The sequence below is a fragment of the Myotis yumanensis genome, unplaced genomic scaffold (genome assembly GCF_028538775.1).
Source record: "Myotis yumanensis isolate MYYU_CA2020_CCGP unplaced genomic scaffold, mMyoYum1.0.hap1 SCAF_16, whole genome shotgun sequence".
NCBI lineage: Eukaryota > Metazoa > Chordata > Mammalia > Chiroptera > Vespertilionidae > Myotis > Myotis yumanensis.
Window position 1 is genome coordinate 31,093,231 of NW_027223767.1, and position 24,678 is coordinate 31,117,908.

A 24,678-nucleotide genomic window follows, 5' to 3' on the forward strand; every position below is an offset into this window, starting at 1 on the left:
GCTGGGTGCTGCACACCCCTCACTGGGGATGGAGCCCGCAGCCCGGGCCTGTGCCCTGACGGGGAATCGAACCGTGACCTCCCGGTTCATAGGTCGGCGCTCAACCACTGAGCCACGCAGGCTGGGCAGGTTATTTTTTAATTGTAAAATAGAAAGAGTGGGGCACAGTACGTTTGCAGTTGTGCGTATTTGAAACAAGAGTTGATTCTTGTGTGATTCTTTTCTAGACAAATAAGTGTAAACCTACTTTTGCCCCACCTGTGCCAAACAGTTACTGTTTTCACCATTTTTAAGTACCTCATGAGTGGACTCATGGTGTAGGTCTTCTTTCGTGGCTAGTTTATTTCACTTTAAAATAAGGTCCTCAAAGCTCCTCCATGTTTGTACCAGACGTCAGAATTTCCCAGTTTACCATGTGATCCACAAGTTACACTTGATTCTATACCCCAAAGAACTGACAGCAGGGAGACCTATTTATACACCCATGTCTGCAGGCCACTATTCACAATAGCCACAAGGCAGACGCAGCCCAAGTGTCCGCAGACAGAGACATGAACCGTGGCCTACGCACGAGAGGGAATATTACTCCGTTCCCGGCTTTTGAACTCTCAATTCAGTTTGCTTCCCTCTGTCTGCATCCTGAAAGTCACCATCTAAAGCTTCTGGATAAGGGAACAACTTTGAAAAATATTTGGATTAGATTAGGCTCAAGGTGCCAGGTAGGTCATTCAAAGCCAGCAAAAGGTGTTTTGTTCCTAAAGCCCTGCCGGAGAAAGGGGGTCACGCTGTTTCCCTGCTCACCTTTCCTGGTAAACCAGACCAGCATGGCCTCTCACAGGCTGCCCTTTCCAGTTCGCTGGGAGGCAGTTCATCTGAAGACCTGGGGTTAACTCCATTAGTAAAAGGCCCTGACTAAGGGGGTTGGGAATGTACTTCAAAGCCTTTCGTTTCCAGGTCATTAGTTTGGTGTAGACAGAAGTCTCCAGACCAAACAACTCAGTCATCTTCAGCCTGCGGTTAGATTATGGTCATTAATGGGAAGTGGCCCTGGCCGGTTTGGCTCCGTGGGTAGAGCGTCAGCCTGCGGAGTGAAAGGTCCTGGGTTTGATTCCGGGTCAAGGGCACCTGCCTGGGTTTCGGGCTCAATCCCCAGTAGGGGGCATGCAGGAGGCAGCCGATGAATGATCCTCTCTCATCATTGATGTTTGTATCTCTCTTCCTTCCTCTCTGAAATCAATTAAAAAACTATTTTAAAAAATGAATGGGAAGTGAATCTTCAGGGCTCAGCTGTGGGAGAAAAGACCCTTGAGAGTTCCAGTGCCACATCCCTAGGCCTAATGACAGTCCTGAATAATCAGGGCCTAAAGGTGGCCTTGCTGTACAAAGGGTAGAGCTGGGGTACAAAGGACTGCTCTCCCCACTTGACTTACAGAGGAATTGGAAGCAAATTGTTTTCTCTCTTTGTAGTTCTTGCCCCACATGAAAGGTGGGACTAGAGTTGAAGTTAATCTATCTCATGAAATAATAAATGATTGCAAAATACTCAGGAGAGAATAGATAAGAAATTTTATAGTGAAAATTCAGAGCAGTATTAACCCACAGAAACGTAAAAATTTTTCTCCTTGGTTTCAGGCCTGGTTTCCCCTAGGACAGTGATGGTGAACCTATGACACGCGTGTCAGAGGTGACACGCGAACTCATTTTTTTGGTTGACTTTTCTTGGTTAAATGGCATTTAAATATCTATATATATATAAAAGCCAAGCGACTGGAAAGCCAGATGCGCACTGTGGCAGGCCAACTGGCCCAATCAGGGGTGGGGGTGGGGGGGAGGTGGCTCCTCCCTCCAGCTGGCCCCACCCCAATCAGGGGCTCCTGCAGCCCCTCTCCTGCACTGGCCCGCCCGCTATGCCCGCATCGGGGTGGGCCGGCTGGACCCCACCTGTGCACGAATTTGTGCACCACGCCTCTAGTATAAAATAAATGTCAAAAATATAAATCTTTGTTTTACTATGGTTGCAAATATCAAAAAATTTCTATATGTGACACGGCACCAGAGTTAAGTTAGGGTTTTTCAAAATGCTGACACGCCGAGCTCAAAAGGTTCCCTATCACTGCCCTAGGACCATAAAAGGTTTCACCCCATCACAGAGTCTACCATGGACTAAACACTTCTCAAAATTGTGGGTTGAGATAGAAAACTAAGAAATACTATTTCTCCTTTGTCTGAGTTAAAGTAAACCTATTATTGAAGGCAGTGAAGCAGATAGTTATATCTGATGGGAACTTTAAATGGTAAGCTGGGATTAAAACCTGTCTTGGTTTATATTACACAGTATCAGGCAAGTCAAGTGTTAAACATCCCTCTATAACTTAAAATTGATATAGTACTTAAGTTTGATGATGTAGAAAATCTTTAATTTGTCGTGCTGAAAGGACTTCTAAAAATCCTTTAGTTTATTTGGTTTTATTATATTTCACTTAACCCACTTACGAGTTGGCCAGCCACCTGACTTTAAGCACAAGGTTGTACTTTGGGAATCATTGCTTTAACTATAATTACATGCCTGTGAAAGAGTTGCCTGTACAAAGATTTAAAGCATGAGAGATTGGTATGTAATTTCTACTTCCAGTTGGGCAATTTGAATGACAGTTCCTTAGTTTGTACTCCTAGAGAAATGGCAAAGGAATAAGACAGAGTTGTTTTACTACTTGTCAAAGAAGCTTAGGCCAAAGAGGTCAGTATAATAGAAAGGGTGGAACAGCACCTAATTTATGTATAACTTTTTAAAATATATATTTTTATTGATTTCAGAAAGGAAGGGAGAAGGAGAGAGAGAAACATCAATGATGAGAGATAATCATTGATCAGATGCTTCCTGCATACCCCTTACTGGGGATTTAGCCTGCAACCTGCAAACTGGGACCTCCTGGTTCCTGGGTTGATGCTCAACCACTGAGCCACACAGGCACACTGGCCAGGCTGATTTATGTATAACTTGATTGCCACAAAGTGAGGCCAACAATGTATGAAGTGTGACTACATGATAAGAGAATTTATTTCCCAGCATTACGAACTTGTTACCTTGTAGTGACATAATATGAAAATATGATCAATTACTTTATTTACTCTAAAGCACTTTAAGCTATTTTTAATGAAAATAATATAGTCATTTAAAAAAATTTCCATCAGTACAAAAATGTATATAAAACAAAAGATGGTGCTTTCTGCTTTACCTACTCTCACTCCCTAAAGGTATATATCCTTTCAGTTTTCTGTGCTACACCCACCATATTTTCCATGCATATAAAATGTGCATCTATATTCCCTTTCTTTCTACACACATTTTTTTAAATATATATTTTATTGATTTTTTACAGAGAGGAAGGGAGAGGGATAGTTAGAAACATCAATGAGAGAGAAACATCGATCAGCTGCCTCCTGCACAACCCCTACTGGGCATGTGTCCGCAACCAAGGTACATGCCCTTAACTGGAATCGAACCTGGGACCTTTCAGTCCGCAGGCCAACGCTCTATCATCCACTGAGCCAAACCGGTTAGGGCTTTACACACATTTTTATAGTGTACATACTGATATGCAGTTTTTTTTCACTCAATAGTATATCTCAGATTGTTTTTCATGTCTGCATGTAGATCTACCTTATTCTTTTTAATGGATACATAGTATGCCAATTTGGGATATTTAATGTATCATTAACCACTTACTGATGAACATTAGATTGTTTCAAGTGTTTTAATATCATAATGTTGCAATAAACATCCTAATACACATATCCTTCTTTACATATGTAAGTGTATCTGTAGGTGGAATTTCCAGAAGTAAAATTGCAGAGTATGTATCTTTTAAGTTTTAATAGATATTGTCAATTTGCCAGCCTAAAAAGTTGGATCACTTTACATTGTAATAAAAAGCCAGCCCTGACTGGTTTGGCTCAGTGGATAGAGCATCGGCCTGCAGACTGAAGGATCCCAGGTTCGATTCCAGTCAAGGGCATGTACCTTGGTTGCGGGCACATCCCCGGTAGGGGGTGTGCAGGAAGCAGCTGCTCGATGTTTCTCTCTCATCGATGTTTCTAACTCTCTATCCCTCTCCCTTCCTCTCTGTAAAAATCCAATAAAATATATAATTTTTTAAAAAGCCAGTTTCCCCTCACCCTTGCTAACAATTATCAATTTAAGCTGATTTTTGTCATTTACCCTTTATCTATTACAAATCCTAACAATAAAGAATTGAGTCCCTGATTTTCTAGACATAAAATTCATTTTAAACCTGGACAAAATATTTGAAAAAAATGACTAAAATTATGTCATTCTCTAATCTGCAATTAAAGATGTTTCTCTTGTTTATCACTCTTGAAAATATGCCTAAAATTGGCAAAATTCCGACAGGGCCCATCCCCTAAAAGCTTCCAACTTACTAGATACCTAAGTTAAAACTAATGATTGGAAAGAAGTAAAACATTCAGAGTGAGAGCCTTTAACTTACACCTGTCTTAGAAGTTCTCTTTTTCCTCTTTCCACAATCCAAGCTTGGCAAACAAAATTTACAATACCCACTGAATCTGTGAGTAAATATTTTCTCTCTATAATATTCCTATATTGTCCTCTCCCACCCCAACTGCAATAAAGTTGTATTTCTGTTCCTTTCAAATTAATAGTTTACAAAGGTTAGGGAATAGGTCTTATGGACTGTACCACTAGTGGCTTCTTTTTCTTGTTGGCAGCTTCTTTTTAGTCCTCTAATCTCCTTATTCCTTCTAATGTGGCAATTGTATTGTACTCTTAGACCAATCTTTTCTAGGAAAAATAGAAACTACATGTTTGAGAATAAGTACATTATTGAATTCTAATCAGCAATTAAAACAGAATAATATAAAAGCCAGCTCTGAACAGAGAGGCTATAGCTTACTTCACTTTTCAGGTTCTAAATAAGTTTTGTCATCTAAAGTTCACTTATCATTTTAATATGCTTTCTTAGACATTTGAGAAATGCTAACTTTAGCTGTGTACCTTTGACTTTGATTTTTTTTTTTCATCTAGTAGATGAGATTCAAACTCAATCAGGCTTTTTCTAGTTCTTAAATTCTAGTATTATCTCTTAAATTATACATTCTCTTGCCAGCTTAAATCTGTTTTTATGTTTAGTTCACTCTGAGTTTTTTCTCACCTGGCTATTAATATAATTTTCTATTCTGTTTCCCACCTTTTACTGAACTACCAGTCTGCTGTTTGTCTAATTGTTCTCTCTTTCTTGACTGTGGACTTCCTTTTGATCAATAATTATTACTTTAATGGGGGAGGCTATGTATGTGTGGGGACAAGAGTTCATATAGGAAATCTCTGTATCTTCTGCTCAATTTTGCTGTGAACCTTAAAATTGCTCTAAAAAAATAAAGTTTGATAATCCAAAAATCTTGATACAGAGATGTGCCTGCCTACATAAAAGTATTTAATGGTGATATAATTAAAAATGATCAGGATATACAGTGGAAATGAGGATGGGGTAAATCATTAGTCTTAAAAGGAGGTAGGAGGTAAAGCTAGTATGTGATTGTGATTCTAGGTTTAGATTTGAAAGCTATAAAATAGCATTTGATCAAAAGATATTTGGCAGTTACGTCAATTACTGACCCTCTGGGGGTGGGGGTGGGGTGAAAGCAAATCTGGGTTTCTTTAAAAGAGGAAGGAAATTCATTAAAAAAAAAGAGGAAGTTGAGAAATCCCTATGCCCATTTAAAATCTTCTCACGGCCCCAACATTTGGTATAAATGCAGCAAATAGTTCATTTTAACATTTGTTAAGCATTATCTAGATGTAAAGGACTGTGCTAGGGAATACAACAATGAAATTTTTTTGAAAGTCTCTGGAAAGTACTATAATCAAGATAAATATAGTATGTTATGGGAACCATGGGTAGCGACAGATATTAGACCAAATTAATAAGGAGGCAAAGGAGGAAAGCCTGGGGGGATGGGAACTTGGAAAGATGAGTAAGAAATCAGCCATTCATTCACTCCTTCAACAAATTCAATGTGCCTACTATCCTAGGCACTGAACATACAGAATTGAACAAAGGAATATTCCTGTTCTTATGAAATTTACATTTTAGTAGGAAAAGAAAGAGTAAACTAAATAAAATAGTGGCAAGTCAGTAACAAGTTCTAAGGAGAAGGGAGACAGGAAGTGCTGAGTTGAAGGTTGCAATTTAAAATACGATGATCCGCCCAGCCGGTGTGGCTCAGTGGTTGATCATCTACCTATGAACCAGGAGATCAAGGTTTGACTCCTGGTCAGGGCACATGACCAGGTTCGATTCCGGGCTCAATCCCCTATAAGAGGCATGCAAGAGGCAGCTGATCAATGATCCTCATCGTTGATGTTTCTCTCTCTCCCTCTCTCTTTCCCTCTAAAATCAACAAAAATACGTTTAAAATGAGATGATCAGAAATCAGCAAAAAGGTGATATTTAAGACAAAATCTGAAGATGATAGAGCAAACCTTGTGGCTACCCAAGGGAAACTTGCCCTAGGCACTGAAACAACAAGGTCAAGTCCCTTATGTGCAAGCCCTTTTCAATAAACTCTATCTACTTGATCTTGTACTGAGTTCAGTGCTCATTTCTATGACATGGAGACTCAAGAACCTGGCAGTCAAGGTCTGGTAACAGTGTGACTGCAGCAATGAAGGCAGTGGATAGAGGCAAATCTTCCCTAACGACTTTGGCTCTTTGCAGATGGTATGCTATTAGAGGTGGGCTCTGTGTTTATTTTTAATTTATTGGTTTTAGCCATCTGGTGTAAATGAATCAAAATTATACCTTTTATTTTTGTCAGATTGGCAAATACAGTATATATACTGTATACTAGCATAGTAGTATATATACATATGTGTGTGTATATATGTGTGTGTGTGTGTGTGTGTGTGTGTGTGTGTATGGGTGTGCCACAGGATTTTAGTAATTAGTTTACATGTGCCATGAGATGAAAAAGGTTGAAAATCACTGTCCTAGAACATCATCCACTCTCAAGGTGATTGGGGCTTCCAACGTTAAAAGTTCAGAGACCAGGCCCTGGCCGGTTTGGCTCAGTGGATAGAGCGTCAGCCTGCGGACTCAAGGGTCCTAGGTTCAATTCCGGTCAAGGGCATGTGCCTTGGTTGCGGGCGCGTCCCCAGTGGGGAGTGTGCAGGAGGCGGCTGATCGATGTTTCTCTCTCATTGATGTTTCTAACTCTCTGTCCCTCTCCCTTCCTCTCTGTAAAAAATCAATAAAGTATATATATTTTTTAAAACGTTCAGAGATCGGGAACTATCAAGAAGACTGAGAAGATAAAGCCAGTAAGGCAGGAAAGCAAAGAAGGGGAGTGGGCATTCCAAGAAAAAAGAAAAGTGAATAAGGCACAGAGATATAAAGTGGAACTCAAGAGATAAGAAACTTTGCCTCATCAGAAATGCCTTTTGTACCAACAAACTAAAGCTAGCTACTAAAACAACCGAAAAAAAAATCCATCAACTAACAAGATAATAGTTCTCATTTTTAACAGTTGGTAAAAATTATAAACATTTGACAAAGGCTTTCAGGTAGATTTTGAGAACTTAGTAGGTTTTACCAGATTTTCATTTTGCTGTGATCTCTTTGAGCTATCAGTGAGCAATACTTGACAGGAGGTTCTGTCTGAGGACAGTATGTACCCTTAAAATTTGATCTAAAGGAATAAATTAGGCCAAAGTAAGACAATTAATGGTTGAAAGTAGATCTCTCCCTATGCATGAAATTTAGCCTGAATGTCACTCAGATTTTTAAGGCCCATACTTTTGTGTAAATTAGTAAGTAATAATGACATCCAAAGTATTTCAAGCAACAATCTAAGGGAGTAGCCAATTAGAAAGGTTGTTACCAGAAAATCCATAAGGAAAGAGTTCAAATTCCCCTGACTCAGAGAAACTCTTAATTCGTAGCTTAGACTATGTACTAGACTCATAAGCAACTTTACAAAAAAAAAAAAAAAAGGGGGGGGGTGCTAAATTAACCCAAATCTTCTATCTTCTACGCCTATGGAACAAAAACAAAGGTGAGAATAGTTAAATTCTAATTAATAGGTTACTGTGTGCAATTACTAACTGCACCCAATCTTGCATTCCACAGACACTAATACATGGGTTTTCTCCATCCTCAACATTCCATCCCTTGTTGGTCTGAAACTTTATTATTCTTCTGAAGTGCTACAACAGGAATTAGAATTACATTGTAGAACATATATTTTTGTTTACACAAGTCAGTGTACCTGAGCTACTATATGTGATTCTGGTTATTATTGCTGCATGAGAAATGACCCCAATAAACTAGTAGCGTAAAGCAATTATAACATTTATTTTGCACATGAATCTGCCATTGGGGCAAAGTTCAGTGGGGATAACTAACCTCAATTCCGTTTAGTGTGAGCTGCAACAGCTCCAAAGCTAGGAATCCTCTGCAGGCTCGCTCTCTCAAGTCTGGTGATCGATGCTGGTGGTTGGCTGAGACCTCAGCTGGAACTGTCAGCTGCAACAACTGCACATGTAATGCACTTCCTTTTTCCTCACAACGTGTGGCCAGGTTTCAAAGGTGAGGAGAGAAAGAGAGAAAAAGATATAGAGATAGAGCGATAGAGAGATAAAGATAGATAGGTAAGTAGATAGATAGATAGATAGATAGATAGATAGATGATAGATAGATAGATAGATATTCAGCCAAGATGTATCGCTTTTTATGACCCAGCCTTAGATGTAACACAATGTCAGATCCTCTGCGTCCTAGTCATTGAAGCAGTCACAAAGTTCTTCCCAGGTATAAGGGGAGGGAAAATAATCTCTAGAAATATTGCTGTGCAGCAGTGGGCCCTCTGAGATATTGCAGGCTCCGTTCCAGATCACCACAATAAAGCAAGTTGTAATCATTTTGCTGGTAGAGGGTTTTGTATTCAATTGTAAAAAGTGCAGCATCTGTGAAGCTCAATAAAACGAAACACAATAAAATGAGGTACCCTTGTACATTCACCCCTTTCTCCAAAATCCCCATTATGACATCAGGTTCAAGCTTGGAATCTAGGATCTCATCATCTAGATCAGGTCTAGGTGTGATCGAGGTTTCTTGGATGTGTTTTCTTCAATACAGTCTCTCTTGAGCACCTGTTCTTAATAAATACACATTGGAGTTATTTAGGAGCAAGTGACCTAGATGTATAGAACTTACTTTTAAATGGTTCAGGAAAAGCCCTAGACAGTTTGGCTCAGTGGACAGAGCATTGGCCCACAGAGTCTCGGATTTGATTCTGGTCAAGGGCATGTACTTCGGTTGTAGGCTCCATCCCTGGCCCAGGAGGCAACCAGTGATGTTTCTCTCTCTGTGTCTCTCCCCCTCCCTTCCACTCCACTCTCTCTAAAAATCAATGGAAAAACATCCTTGGGTGAGGATTAATAACAAATAAAATAAATGGTTCAGGAGAAAACAAAGTATTTTTACATATACACACTCTTCTGGAAACTCTTTCCCCCCTTCTTGAGCTTAAGCAGAATTCTGTGATTACTTCAATGAATAGAATGTAGCAGAAATGGCACTCTTATATCTGAGGCTAGGGGGGAGAGAGAGAGAGAGAGAAGGAGGGAGAGAGAAGAGAGGGAGAGAATGCAAATAATAAAGCAAATTGAGCAAAATGTTAACAATAGGTGAATCTGAGTGAAGGGCATGCAAGTATTCTTTGTACTCTTCATATTTTTGCAACTTTTTGTAAACTTGAAATTATTTCCAAATAAAACGTTTTTCAAAATGTGATACATACAGAATAAGTCCTGAACATAATTAGTATTTTGATATTTTAATTCCAGGGGCAAGTCCTAACCTGACCTTTCTATTAACTTTTGGGGGTTAATGCAAACCCTTTAGTTCTTCCTTTGCCCGACGTCTATAAGAAGACACCATCACCTCCCACACTTCACCCACATTTCTCCACATCCCATTTCCCTGAAGAGCAGGTCTGGGCAAGTTCCCTCTTCGAGAGGGGAGATTTGGCCAAGCTGAGCCTGAGCTTTTCAATGGTCTTGTGTTACCTACCATACTAAAGGCATCTGTGAGTGTGGCTTGGCTTTTAGAGAAATTGTAGGAAAAGGATGCACACCTGCCTCCTTCTAACAAAAGAGACTGGCATTAGCTCCCTTGAAGCACCATCATTGTGCTCCCAGAACACAAACTCTAAAAATAGTGGCTGCCAAGAAACAACCTTCTCATGTTTCCAATTTGAAAAGGACACTCAAATAGAAGACAGGTCTTTTTAGCCACAGTGTCACAGTCCCCAAACAAAGAATAATCACTAGCAAAGCCCAATTTAGGAACTGTTAGTACCTCTAAAAGGTACATGCTAGCCATTTAATAAATTTATTCATGGCCATCACGTAAACAGTTTTACTCATTCAAAGCTGATTATTCTGAAACCCTTGTCACCTAAAAAGTAAGTATTAGCCATACCAAAGATGTATAAAGTTCATTTATGAGATATTTAATCAAGGAAAATCCTCTTCAATGATTTAATAATAATTGCTAGCACTCATTGAGCTCTTATATGTGTCAGACACTGGTTTAAGGCCTTTTACATATATTGTTTTTTTTCTTTTACATATATTATTAAATTGTTTAATCTTTACAACAGCCCTCTGTTAATAATAACTCCATTTTACAGATGAAGAAAAATTGAGGTCCAACAAATTTAAATAACTTGCCCAAAGTCATATAACTGTAACTAGTTACTAATGGAACCAGGATTTGAACCCAGGCAATCTAGATCCAGAAGCATTACCTAACCTATACTTACACTACGGATTAGAAAATAAAGTATGAACTGAAGTGTGTTGCTACTTTGTGAGTTATTTTTCCTCTGTGAGAACATTGGTGAGCTTTGCCCACCCACACATATGGCAAACAGTCATTTCTTTGATGAATTAGCCTTGTTTCTCAAGATGAGTGTGATTAGACAACTTCTTTGCCATAAGACTCATCGATCAAGGAGTTAGTAAATTCTTAGGCTAGAACAAATCAGTCTGGCCATTCTTTTGGATCCTAGAAAAAAAACATACACTTATAAATTATTTATGTTCACTTAGCAACTCACTTAATTCAATAAACATTTGTCAAATAATCATTTTGTATAAGAAATTGGAGTATGAGATGTCACCTGGACAAGCTTGTTAGCTGCCCACAAAAGCTTCCAAAGTTGACACTAATCTTAATGCAGTCACCTCGGTTGAGGAACTTTAAGTTTCCAAACTCCATTTGTCAGATTGGTTAGTATTTCAAACACTGGCTTATGCTAATCAAATGACCATGAAATGGAGGAACGTTGTTTCTGACCATTATGGAGTAAAAGGCACCGGATTTACCCTCCTGCCATAAACAACTAGGAACCTAGATAAAACATACAAAGCAACTGTTTTCAGACACTGGCAATAGACAGGGCAGAACTGACTTCACTGAGAGAAGAAAAACAAATGAGGTGAGTTCTACACTTGCCCTGGCTTTCCGCCTAGAGGCACATTCTGTGTCATAGATTCAGAACATGGGAGAACACAGCAGTCTCACTGAGTTAAGGAGGCAGAGATTGGAGTTCGTGCACTCTGAGGCAGCTGGAAGTTGCTACACAGACTAGCCAAATGAAATAGAGTATATAAAAACGAGCTCCAAAAACCTGCATAGAGTAGTATTTTAATATCTAGCAGTATTTCAATAGTAAAGTATTTTTTAAAATTAATTTTAACTTTAATATTTAATAGAGTAGTATTTTTAAGTATGGGTACCACAGTTTATTTACCCTTTCCTATTGATGACAGGGTTAGAATTCTGAACACGGTGTTTCAAGGACGATCACATAGAGATAAAGAGAACTATTATAATAGTCAATGTAAGGAGATGGAGGAGAGTATCAAAAGAGGGAAGACAAGAGATCTCTACCAGAAGATTCAAGAAAAAAAGGGAAATTCAGACTTAAAATAGGAATGCTGAATGATCAACAAGGTAGCACATCATCTGATCAGAAGAAAATAAAGGGAAGGTGGAAACAGTACACCAAAAATTTACACAGAAAAGACAAAAGGATGGCAGATATCTTTGAAGAAGATTCCTCTGAAGAAGGACCTGTGATTCTAGAAAGCTAAGTTTGACCCCCTTGGGCATGGGTTCTCAACGGGTGGGTCGCGACCCCTTTGAGCTCTGCCTGTTTCCCATCTATTTAGTCAGAGGGGCCCTCCAGGAACAGAGAATCCAGAAACTCAGGCTGCCTCTTTGCCACTGGCCAGCCGCACAGCCTTGGGCAGCTCCCAGCTTCTCTCTAGGCCAGCAGTTCTCAACCTGTGGGTCGCGACCCCTTGGGCATGGGTTCTCAACGGGTGGGTCACGACCCCCCGGGACATGGATTCTGCCCTGAAAGTATTGGGAAGAAATAAATTACCAGGAGTAGATGGGATAGCAATAGAATTATTTCAAGCCACAGAGACTGAATCTGACAAAATCCTAACAAGAATAAATCAACAAATACGGAAAACAAAACAGTGGCCTACAGACTAGACATGTTCAATATACATCCCAATCTTCAAGAAAGGAGATGCCAAGGAGTGTTTAACTATTTGCTCTAATTTCCATGCAAGTAAAGTGATGCAACAAAGGCTTCTACCTTGTATGGAGCAAGAAATGCCGGAAGTTCAAGTTGGATTCAGAAAGAAGCCCTTGAGATCAAATTGCAAACATGCTCAGCCCAATAAGTCAGAGAAAGACAAATATCATATGACTGCACTGATATGTGGAATTTAAAGAACAAAATAAACAAATGAACAGAACTGAAACAGACTCACAGACACACAGAGTGGACTGGTGCCTGCTAGAGGGGAGGGGTTGGTGGGACTGGGTGAAAAGGGTGAAGGGATTAAGAAGTACAAATTGGTAGTTACAGAATAGTCACAGTGATGTAAAGTGTACAGCATATAAAATATAGTCAATAATATTATAGTAACCATGTATGGTGCCAGGTGGGTACTGGAAATATTGGGGGAAACACTTTGTAAGGTATATGATTGTCTAATCACTATGTTGTACATCTCAAACCAGTACAAAATAATATTGAAAGTAAAGTGTAATTGAAAAATAAAAATGCAAAAAATTTGCAAACATTGGTTGGATACTGAAATGCTCCAAAGAATTTCAGAAGAAGTTTAGTCTATGTTTTATAAACTACAGTAAAGCCTTTGTGTGGATGATGACAAGCTATAGGTTGCTCTGAAAGACATGGGCATGCCTCAGCACTGGATTGTCCTGATGTATAACCTGTACTATGGACAGGAAGCCACTATCAGTACAAAATATGGAAAGACAAAATGCTTTCCTATAGAAAAAGGTGTCAGACAGATGCATTTTATCTCCCTATTTGTTTAATCTGTACACAGAATATATATATGAAAAACTGGGCTAGACTCAAGGAAGGAGTACAAATTGTTGCAAGAAATATCAATGACTTAAGGTATGCAAATGACATAATCTTACTGCCAGAAAGTAGCCACAATTTGAAGTTACTTCTGATGAAGGTGATAGAAGAAAGTGCCAAACCAGGACTGCATTTGAATATCAAGAAGATAAAAATCATGACTACAGAAGAAATACTCAACTTTAACAAAGACAAAGGAAGCACTGGAATTGTTAAAGATTTTGTTTACCTTGGTGCAGTCATTAATTCAAATGGAGACTGCAGCCAAGAAATCGAGAGAAGGCTAAGATTCGGAAGGGTAGCAATGGAAGAATTAGGAGAGACCACCAAGAGCAAAGATATGTCACCGGAGACCAAGGTTAAGATCATCCACACATTGTATTCCCCGTTACTATGTATGGGTGCGGAAGTTGGACAGTGAAGATAGGAAAGAAGGGATTCATTTGAAATATGGCTCTGGGGGAGAGCTCTACAGATACCACGAATGCCTGAAAGATGAACAAGTGGCTCCTAGAGCAAATTAAGCCTGAAATATGGCTGAAGGCAAAAATGACAAAACTGGCGCTGTCCTACTTTAGGCACGTCATGAGACAGCAGGGTTCTTTGGAAGAGACAATAAAGCTGGGAAAATTGAAGGGGGTGGGAAACGAGGAGGACCAAATATGAGATAGATTGACCCATAAAAGGAGCCGTAGGCAAGAACACTGCAGACATCCCTCTCATTCACAGGGTCACCAGGAGTCAGAGCCCACTCAATGGCGTGCAACACACACATTGATGGCACTTCCGTTGTTTCTAAATTGTCACCATTGTAACAGCCCTCCTACATCTTCTCTCCTTAGGACTAATTTGTGGAAATAGATCAAAGGGAATGCACATTTAACAGTTTGCATTGCTACGCAAATTGTTTGCCAATTATCAATCCCAATAAAGTGTATAAGGGAGCCCCCTTCCCCTCACCCTTGTCGATATAATGATCCTTCTTAATAGCTGCAAAATAATTCTGAATGAATGCTCAGAGAACAGACCTTCCAGTTTGGAGGCAAAGCCACATTGTCCTGTATGTCAAGAGCCACAAAGCCCCTATCATGTGTGGGTACCCGGTCAGATGGAGAAGGGAAGGCGTGGGAGAGCCCTGACTTCTGCTCCACTGGCCGATGGCGATCCCACCCGGTGCCCGCTAAGCAAGGGGAGGAAAGGGACCAAACTGGGTGGGGAGCACGGGACCCTGGACCCCTTGGACAGGATGGCAGGGGCCAGGAGACGGAGGTCAGCGTTTCAGAGACGAAGATGCGTGTTAAGTAAGAAAGCGAAGGCTGCAACGGTCTCAGTAACCCTGATGAAGGACGCGCGGGGGCGCCGTTGCCACGTCCTCGAGGGAGGCCCCGAGGACCCACGGACCAGGCGGCCCACGGAAACGCTCGCCCAGACCCCGAGGGCGGCGCGGTGGGGAAACCAGAGCGGCCGGAGTCAGATTGACAGCGCCGCCGCCCCACCTAGTGGCTGCGGACTTGAGGCAAGTTACGTCTGGGCTCCTCTTCTGCCAAACGGGGTCACTCCTGGCACCTTATCCCAGGGAAGACTGTTGTGGAGGTTAACTGAGATAGTGTACGGAGGCTAGCATTTTTGTACACACCCCTAAAAACACCACCACCACCACCCAGCCAGCACCCAGCGCTTATTAACTTCCCGGAGGCTCCCCCATGGAAGAGAAGCTCTAGCTCAATAGAGAGCTACTGTATTCCATTCTCTCAGGGCACCTTCCAGCCCTTTGTTCCGAATCCGGAAAGGAATGTTACAAACCCTGGTCCTCACTCTCCGGAAGCCCACGGTGTACCCGAGGGGGCATGCATGGGACACGCGCAGGAAAATTACTCCAAAATCAACAGCATCTGACAGCCTCTTGGGAAGAGGGGTGCCGGCCCCCCCTGGCCAGCTGCGCTCCCAGCACACCTGGTCTTCCCAGCACATGGTGCTCACTTCCCTGGTCCAGGTCCCGCTGAAGGAGAAGGCTGGTGGCCACCCCTAGGAATGAGGGGTGGGCGGGGGAGGGGCACAGGGCTCTGTGTAGGCAGTTGCCATGGTTTTGCCCGGGGTTCTGGAGCCAGCCTGCCCACTCCCTGAGACACTGAGGTCACAGGAGCAGTAGGTCAGAGCCTGGGGGCACAGAAGGAGTGCCACTCTGGAGCCCACTGGCACACCTGCTGAGATGGAGTCCTCAGATGGGCAAGGGGATGGAGAGGACAAACCGCTAGAGAAGGTGAAGTGGGGCTGGGGATGGGATGGGAGGGAGGGAGGGAGGGAGGAAGGGAGGAAGGAAAGGAGGGCCCTGGAAGGGCTTTTTTCGGAAAACGGAGACTACGAAATTCAAGTAGGAGGAGGAGAGGGAAAACTGGTGAGGTACATGAGTTAGCAAGAAACCAAAAGAACAAGAGAAGGTTAATTCATTCAAATTGTTTATCAAGGACATATACTACTGGCAAGATGATGGGAAGATTCCTGGTAAGGTGATTGTTGGATATGAAGACACAAGGGATCTCATGGTGTGTGTGTGTGTGTGTGTGTGTGTGTGTGTGTGTGGTTGTGTGGGATGTACTTTATAATGTTGATCAGCCAGAGTCTCCTGTCTCTGGGGCCTGGAGGAACCTGGGTCCTGTACCCTTTCCATCTACTAACCTCCCTTTCCCTGATCTCTCCCTTCAGAATGGTCTGGGCCTGGATCTTTCTTGTTCCCCTGTACACAGGCAGGAATTAATACTCACTTTTCTGAGAGGTTTTTAAAAGGTCAGGCGCAAATTCCACCTTTTCAATCTAATTCTGTGCTCTGCCTTCAAGTCACTTTATTTTCATTAATTAGATTTCTTTGCCCCACTTTTTCTGTCAGAAAATTCCTTCTCACCATTACCATCACCATCACACTTTTTTTCTGAGTGCCCATTAGCATGGCATGATTCTAAGGGTTAGGGACAGAAAGAGGTGGGCCCGAGACTTAGGTATCCAACAAATGTTCACTGAAGGAATGAGTAAACGAATCCCTGCTCATTCCGCCAAGGAGTTACTTAACTCCCCTGGTGCCTTAGTGCTCTTATCTGTAACCAGGGGGGGATGATGATATCTAAGCTCACAGAACTTGTGAGTGAATAAAATGAGTTAATGTTTACCTAGTGCTTTGAAAAGTTAGCTAGTGTACTATGCTATAGTTATTATTTTTGAAAATGAGTTGGGCATTCTAGGTTTTCTTTAAAATTTTATTTTAGGTTAACTCTTATTTTCTTATTCACTTTTATTTATTTATTTTAAAAGGATTTTTTATTGATTTCAGAGAGGAAGGGAGAGAGAGAGAGAGAGAAACATCAGTGTTGAGAGAAAATCATCAATTGGCTGCCTCCTGCACTCGCCACCCCCTACTGGGGACCAACCCTGCAACCCGGTCATGTTCCCTTGACAGGAATCATACCCGGGACCTTTCAGTCCACAGGCCAACGCTCTATCCACTGAGCCAAACCAGCCAGGGCTCTTTTTCTTTTATATATATATATATATATATATATATATATATATGTTTTTATTTATTTCAGAGAGGAAGATAAAGGGAGAGAGAGCGATAGGAACATCAAGGATGGGAGAGAAGCATTGATTGGCTGTCTCCCACACACCCCACACTGGGGATCAAGCCCACATACCTGGGGATGTGCCCTGACCGGGAATCAAACTGTGATCTCCTGGTTCATAGGTCGACACGCAACCATTGAGCTACACTGGCTGGGCCATTCTAGGTTTTCTAAGCAGGGGTTCTCAGAGATGGGTTTCTTTGCACAGAACTCACTTGTCTCAGGGCTGGGTCAAGGAAAAAGTCATAGGGAAAATGGAGAAAGGCTTTGGCTAGCATTTGGCTCAGTGGTTACCCAGCACTGCCCCTCAGGAGCAAAAGCCCCCCAGCAGACCACTGCCCCGTCTCCCCCCAGGTGATGGATGGACCCTGCTTGGAGAAGAGCTCCAGCACCATCCCCGCTGGAGACTCACTTGTGTGCCATGCCAAGGGCCTGGACCAGTGTACCTTCAGAATTGTGAGTTAAGGGCCATCCCAGGACCTGGTCCCTGGTCCCCACACATCAGGAAACCTGGGCTAGAAATTGACAGGCCTCAGACCCACAGCTCATTGCCTGATTTGTCACACTCTTGGGAAAGAAGTGGGGTAGGACATTGACTGGAGCCTCCTTACTTAACATGTGCAGTCCTGAGGGCTGCAGCTGGACTAACCTCTGGTTACTGGGGTGGCCCATCTGCCTCTTCTTTTCTTCTTTTCTCGAATGGCCCCTCACTTCCCTTGTTGCCTCCTCAGTGTAAAGAATGTCTAAGGCCATTAAAGAAGTGCCTGCGAAAGTTGTCCCTGCCCCAGGACCTTCCCCAGAAGAAGAAGCTAAAGTATATGAAGCAGAGCCTTGTGGTCCTAGGCGACCACATCAACACCTTTCTGAAGCACTACTGCCGAGCCTGGGAAATGAAGCACTGGAAGAAGTAGGGCAGCCTCCTGGCCCTTCCCCTACACCCACTCCTGGGTCACCCCCTCTAGATTCCAAGTCACACCTCAGTCAAGATCCCCTAGTCCCTCATCTTTACGTGAAAGAGTCAGGATCCTGGAGTGAGCATGGGGAAGGTGGGGTGGAAAGAGCAGGTTCTCTAGTCACTCCGGGCGGCATTGATTCGCCACAGCTGTACCCACAGAGGACACAAAACTCTCCTGCCCCCGAGGACAGTGATCTCTGATTGCACAGGTTCTGTGTGGTGTGGGTGCTCATCACCAGCACAGGGTAGTCAAGGTCTAGAAGATCCCCATATCTCCATTCCCCCAACCAAAAACCAAGGAGACAGCCCGTGGCCCATTTTTCCCTGGGTGGGTCCTGGAGGGACAGGGGCTGTGCTCTACCTCCTTCAGCCTCAGGTTTCTCCCTGTAGGATGCTCTGGAGATTCGTCTCCCTCTTCTCAGAGCTGGAGGCAAAGCAGCTTCTCAGGCTCTACAAGTACACCAAGAACAACCAGAACACCAAGTTCCTGGTGAGAGGCTCCGGAAAGCTCCTCCTGGGCCCCGCTGAGGGCTGGTTGGTGTGCACATAGGGTTCCAAGAGCAGGGTTCAAGCAACTGGCACAGAGGGAGGCCCTGCTCTAACCAACCATGCTCGACCCCCCCCCCCCAAAACCATCCCCCCCGACCCCTCCCCTCCCCTCCCCCTCCACCCATATCCCACCCCTACCCCCCACCCCATTCCCCACCCCCCGCATACTCTCTAGCTGTGCAGCTTCAACCAAACCCTCTCCCTCTCTGGGTCAACGGCTCTTCCTCTGAACACCAATGGGTGGATCGGTTCAGTGATTCCTCCGCTGAACACCAGGAGCTGCCATTTTAGCGATTCCTGGGTTTCACCAGCCAGGAAAATTTCAAAAGATATTTTCAGGCTTTCAGTTTTAATTTTGCAAAGGGCTTTTTTAAAAAAAAAATTGCTTCACTACAAACACATAAAACACTGTAACTCAAAAAAAGAAATGGAGGACCTACCTCAAAGTAAAGAACCACCCGGGGAACAGACGGTTGGCAGCCTGGCCTCCATGTCTCCATGACCCTTTCTGTGCTGCATCCATCCTCCTGGCTAGGCCGATGTTTGGTGCAGCCAGACTGCAGCAGTTTCCCAACAAGGGCATGGCTGGCACTGGAACTCGGGCCCCGCACTTCTCCACACTCTTCTGAATACTCTGTCCCCGTTGCAGGCAGCCTTCTGCCCTTTGGACGCTCCGGAGAGCTGCTTGCTGGCTGACCAGGAGGACAATCTGCCCAAGCTCTGCAGCGCCTGGGGGCTGCACAGTAACATCAGCGGCATGAAGGAGAGGCTATCCAAGATGCAGGCTCCCAGCGGCGAGGCCTCCCTGCTAGCGGAGCCGAGATCCAGGGTCCATGTGAGGAGAGGTGATGCCCACTAGACGTGTGGAGAGTGCCTGGAGGAGGGCCCTTGCCACTTCCCTCCTCTCCATTGCTTCTCATCCCTGCATTTCTTTTTCTGTCCATTTTCTTTCCCTTTCTCCCCTTTGATTCCTCTCCTTTTCCTCCCCCTCCTGGCAGGGATGCTCATTATAGAAAGTATGAGATGCACAGGTAAGTATCAATTCGAAGAGGGATGCACCCAGAGGCCATGACTATTGTTGTTTTGGTGTGTTTCCTCCGGTGTTCTGTGTAATTTCCCCCTCTCATGATACCTACCGTTTTGAATTCTGCATTTTTCAGTTAACATTTAAGTGGAGTCACTTTCCCATCTGTTTCTAGTGGCCATAAGTGGGGACTCCCAGGAAGGGTCCTAGTAGCAGGACACCCACTGTAGGTGTTGGGTGGGGTATGGGCTAAGGGAGGGCACTCCTTCCCAGAAGGCCAGAGAATGGCTTTCCCAGCAGCTTTGGCCTCGGTGATGACTGCACTGCCTGATTCTGAACAGAGGCTGTGGGGATAGGGAGGAGCCCCAGCCATGGTTGGAACCTATGAAGACCTCTTCTGTGCAGTGAGGTGCAAAGAGATGTTGGAGCCACCCACTCCTCACCCTTCTGGAACTGGCTTCTGGGGCCAGTGAGCTGCTCTTATTTAGCTCCTGGGGGAGAAAGTGGAGGCAATAGGGTTCCCTAGGACCTCAGAGCATGGTCCTAAGTTGGACCCAGGTGTTTCCTCTGAAGGCTGGCTAGCTGGGGCTAATGCAGATGAGCAACCCTTGGGGCCTTGTCCCCTAGTCTAGCTGGACCGAATGGGAGAGCAGGTCAGGTGCAGTGAGCATGGGTTAGGCAGCTACTAAACCCAGAATCCTGCCTGGGCTCTGTGTGAGCCCTGGCCCCGGTGCCTACAGTTAAAACTGGGGAAGTGAAACCTATAATGGAATGAAGACCAGTCTGTCTTAAGATGATCTAGGCCAAGCAATCCATGAATCAGATGAAATTATGTATCTCATAATTTCCCTTAGGCCTTACAGCATCCCGAGGAGCTCAGTATTATTATCCTCCTCTTACCAAGGACCAATCTGAGGCCTTAGGGCAAAGGTAGGACAGGCTGTCTGGAGGAGGTAAATTTGGGACAGGCAGTAAAGAAAGGGATAAGGAGAGGAAGTGGGGAAGAGAGGAGAAGAGGGGGGAACAAAGGTGTATGTAGAGGTGAGGGGCAATGAGCAGTCTGGGTTTAGAGGTGTATAGAAGAGCAGGATGGAGATGTGCAAGATATGGGTAACAAGGGAAAACCCTTGTATGGTAGGTTAAGAAGTTTGGCTTTCATGCAATTCTCAAAATAATGTTTTATTACTATAAACATAAACATAACATAGAAAGTTAGATAATACAGATAAGCAAAAATAAGAAAATATAAACAGCACATTGTCATCACCACAGCTAGCACTTACCAAATGTTTTTTTTATGTATGTAAAACATCTATTTGAACCAAAATGAGATCACTGTGTATATACCCTTTTTTGTGGGGTTTTCTTTTTTTTGAGAGAGAGAAACATCAATTTGTTGTTCCACTTATTATGCATTCATTGGTTGATTCTTTTTATTTTTTGTTCATCTCAGTGAGGAAGGGAGTGGAAGTGAGAGATAGAAACATCAGTGATGAGAGAGAATCACTGATTGGCTGCCTCCTGCACGCCCCACAGTGGGGATCAAGCCCGCAACCCGGGCATGTGCCCTGACAGGGAATGGAACCATAACCTCCTGATTCATAGGTCCATGCTCAACCACCTAGCCACGCCATCCAGGCCATTGGTTGATTCTTGTATGTGGCCTGACTGGGGCCCAAAACCTTGGGATATTGGGACAACACTCTAACCACCTGACTACCTGGCCAAGACTATAATGTATATACTTTGGATTCGAACTTGTGTTCTTCAGTTAACTTATCAACCTTCCATGTCAATATTTTCACTTCATCTATTTGTTGAATTCAATACTCCATATTAAAATTTCCCAAAAGTCTTTTGCACTGGTTTCCTAAACTTCATGCATCCCACCTGGCTATAAGTCTCTTTTACCAAAACAGACCCCTTTCTTACTCCCTGACCTGTTGAAGAGCTCAGGCTATTGTTCAGTAGAATGTTCCACTTTTTCTTGTTTCTTTCTTTTGGCATATTTTAAGCTTGCTCTTCTATCTATAAACGGGACTTTGGATCAAAAGTCTAGATGAATTCATGTTAAAAAAATTTTTGGAGGGAGCTAGGAGACAGTAGAGATAAGGTTATGTTCTTCCTGTATGTGTTACATAAGAAAACAGATACTATACTGGTACTATCTGATGGACCCCCCCATGATGAGCTGAGTTTTATCTATGCAATTAAAGGTAACATGCATGGTGTTTCTTTGGCACCATGTTTATGTCACTTCTTAAGTAAAACAATGGCAATGGTGTTTGCAAACAGTCCAGCACTAAAGTACTGGGAACTGGAATATGAAGCAGAGAGAGGAGCGGGGAGGATTAGTCTGTAGCCAGATGTCAAGAAACATGGGTCTTGCCCTGGCCAGTGTGGCTCAGTTGATTGAGCATCGTCCCATGCCCTGAGAGGTTGTTGGTTTGATTCCTGGTCAAGGGCACATGCCTGGGTTTTGGGCTCGATCCCCAGTGGAGGGACATGCAGGAGGCAGCTGATTGATGGTTCTCTCTCATGAGGCAATGGGCAGGCCATTTCCTTACTCTGTGGCTAGGGGAGATCCCGCATCTGTAAACTACCCCACAGATTTCTGTGAGAAAAAAATAAGGGACGTAGGTTGGAAGTAAGATTTTGTTTTCGTTTCTTTAGATCTCTACCACTGCTCCCCAAATGTTACAGACTGAAGTTCTTAGTATTTGTAATGTCATCAGAGCTGTCTCTGACCTTCCCTTTTTCAGGTTCTTTAAGGAAACTTCATCAAACACCAAAACTCAAGAGAAAGAGGATTAAGGAAGCCCCAGAAACCCCAGAGACCAACCCATAAGAAGACCTAGCTGGAGCAGAGGGACAGCTCGCCCTGGGTCCCAGAGCACATGTCTGTCTTCAGACCTCTGCACCTGGGGAGACGGGGACCTCTGAGGGGAAAGAATAAACTTGTCTTTATCAAAAGGATGCTTGGGTCTTAATTGTGCATAAATGTGATGGGAAATAAAGCATCCTTAAGACAGCTCTATTTTACTTGGCCAACAAGCATCATTCATTTTTTAAATTTATTTAAAAACATTTGCCAGCCACCTCTTGAGTGGCAGGTGCCCCACACATACACAGATAATAAGAAGTGGTCACTTGTGTCAAGGACCATCACAGTCTAGTGGGGAGACACATGGGAATAGACATTACATCGGGGTGAATACAGGGGCCTGGGGAAGGCCTCAGGAGTAACAAAGAAGCTGATGTGCGCTTGCCAGAGGCGAGCATGGGGAGTGGAGTGGGCCTGGGGTCAGAGAGTGAGAAGTCTGGCAGCCTGCCCAAATCGCCTGGATTTAACCTTGTGGGGGAACTTTGGGGGGTCGGGGAGGGCAGTGGTAAGGGAGATGTCAAGCAGCCAAATTGGGCTGTTGTGACCTGAGGATTGGGTAGATGCTCTGGAGACTGTGAGCAAAACGCATGGAAGTGAGAGAGGGCAGAGGCAGACCAAAGAAGAAACAACAACAGTAGTCTTTGCTAGGAAGGTGATTCAAACCAGCGGTCAAAAAATCAGCAGCCTGGCCCTGAGTGGTTTGGCTCAGCAGATAGAGCATCGGCCTGCGGACTGAAGGGTCCCAGGTTCAATTCCGGTCAAGGGCATGTACCTTGGTTGCGGGCACATCCCCAGTGGGGAGTGTGCAGGAGGCAGCTGATCGATGTTTCTCTTTCATCAATGTTTCTGATTCTCTGTCCCTCTCCCTTCCTCTCTGTAAAAAAATCAATAAAATACATTTAAAAACAAACAAACAAACAACAACAACAGACTTCTGGCTTTTAACAACTGGCCACACTTGAACCTGCCTTGGGTGATCCCTACACTGAGACAAGGGCAAGCAGGCTGGAGGGGTGTGTCCCTGATCATTGAGGTCTCGGATTTTCTCTACTCCTGAGAGATTTCACTTAGGAAGGTCCAGGAAGGTGTCCCCTGTGTGAGGCAGCACTGCCACCTAGAGGAATTATGGGTCTCTACTTACTCTTTCAACCAAGGCAGGGGTGTGCAGAGATGGAGGCTAGGAGGAAGTGGGGGAGCTATCCGCTTTGGGGACAATCAGGAGGCCTGAAGGCAAAATGGGCAATAGGTGAGGCATGGCGTTGGCACCCTTAACTCTTAAATTCAGTGGGATCTCAGAATTCCAAAAGGGCAGATCACTTGACATTGCTCAACTCAAAATCCTCCAACAGCACAGGATACTAGTAGCACACTTGTATGATACTAGAATGGTAGATACATGTTACTGTACATTTGTCCAAACACATACAATGTGCAAACAAGAGTGAACCCTAACATAAACTATAAACACTGAGTGATTATGATGTGTCAATGTAGGTTCATCAAGTGTAACAAACGTACCACTCCGGTGGAGAAGGCTATGCATGCGTGGGGATGGCGGTATATGGGAAATTTCTGTATTTTCTGCTCAGTTTTGCTGTGAACCTAAATAAAGTATTGAAAGAAACAAACCCCTCCAACAGCTCTTTACCTCATGCAGATTAAAAGCCAAAGTATGTGCTATAAGGCCATTTACAGTCTATTCCTACTGTCCGTGTTACTTCTCTGCCCTCATCCTGGCATTCTCATACTTGTCACGCATGCTCCTGCCTCAGGGCCTTTCCACCGGCTGTTTCCTCTGTCTGGAATGTTCTTTCTCAAGATACCCACTTGCTAACTCCTTAACTGCTCTCAAATCTTTGTTCAGTGCAGCCTACCCTGTCCTTCTGTTTTAAATTCCAACACGCCCCCCCCCACACACTCTAAATATCAGTTTTTGTTTTCCTAAAGCACTTATACCCCTCAAATATTAGATAATTTAGTTTATGATTTTATTTATTTTAATATATCATTGATTTCAGAGGAAAGGGAGAGGGAGATACAGAAACATCAATGATGAGAGAGAATCATTGATTGGCTGCCCCCTGCACGCCCCCCACTGGGGATCAAGCCCACAACCCGGGCATGAGCCCTTGACCAG

General features: G+C 43.6%; 1 protein-coding gene across 1 annotated transcript; it reads left to right on the forward strand.

The window, feature by feature from the left end:
- Positions 1-15,727: 15,727 nt before the first annotated feature.
- CHCT1 (CHD1 helical C-terminal domain containing 1) lies at positions 15,728-22,637 on the forward strand. Its single transcript, XM_070394678.1, has 6 exons — positions 15,728-15,778; positions 17,484-17,585; positions 17,861-18,036; positions 18,475-18,574; positions 19,283-19,478; positions 22,420-22,637. Exons 1-6 carry the CDS (start codon positions 15,728-15,730, stop codon positions 22,503-22,505), a joined length of 711 nt encoding a protein of 236 aa, XP_070250779.1. The 3' UTR covers positions 22,506-22,637.
- The last annotated feature ends 2,041 nt before the right edge of the window (positions 22,638-24,678 follow it).

What these genes read in the sequence shown, in the direction of transcription:
- CHCT1 (XM_070394678.1), top strand. Translation starts at nt 15,728, where the DNA reads ATGGAGTCCTCAGATGGGCAAGGGGATGGAGAGGACAAACCGCTAGAG. An exon ending in AGGACAAACCGCTAGAGAAG is followed by an intron (nt 15,779 to 17,483) that starts GTGAAGTGGGGC and finishes GTCTCCCCCCAG; the next exon opens with GTGATGGATGGACCCTGCTT. An exon ending in ACCAGAACACCAAGTTCCTG is followed by an intron (nt 18,575 to 19,282) that starts GTGAGAGGCTCC and finishes TCCCCGTTGCAG; the next exon opens with GCAGCCTTCTGCCCTTTGGA.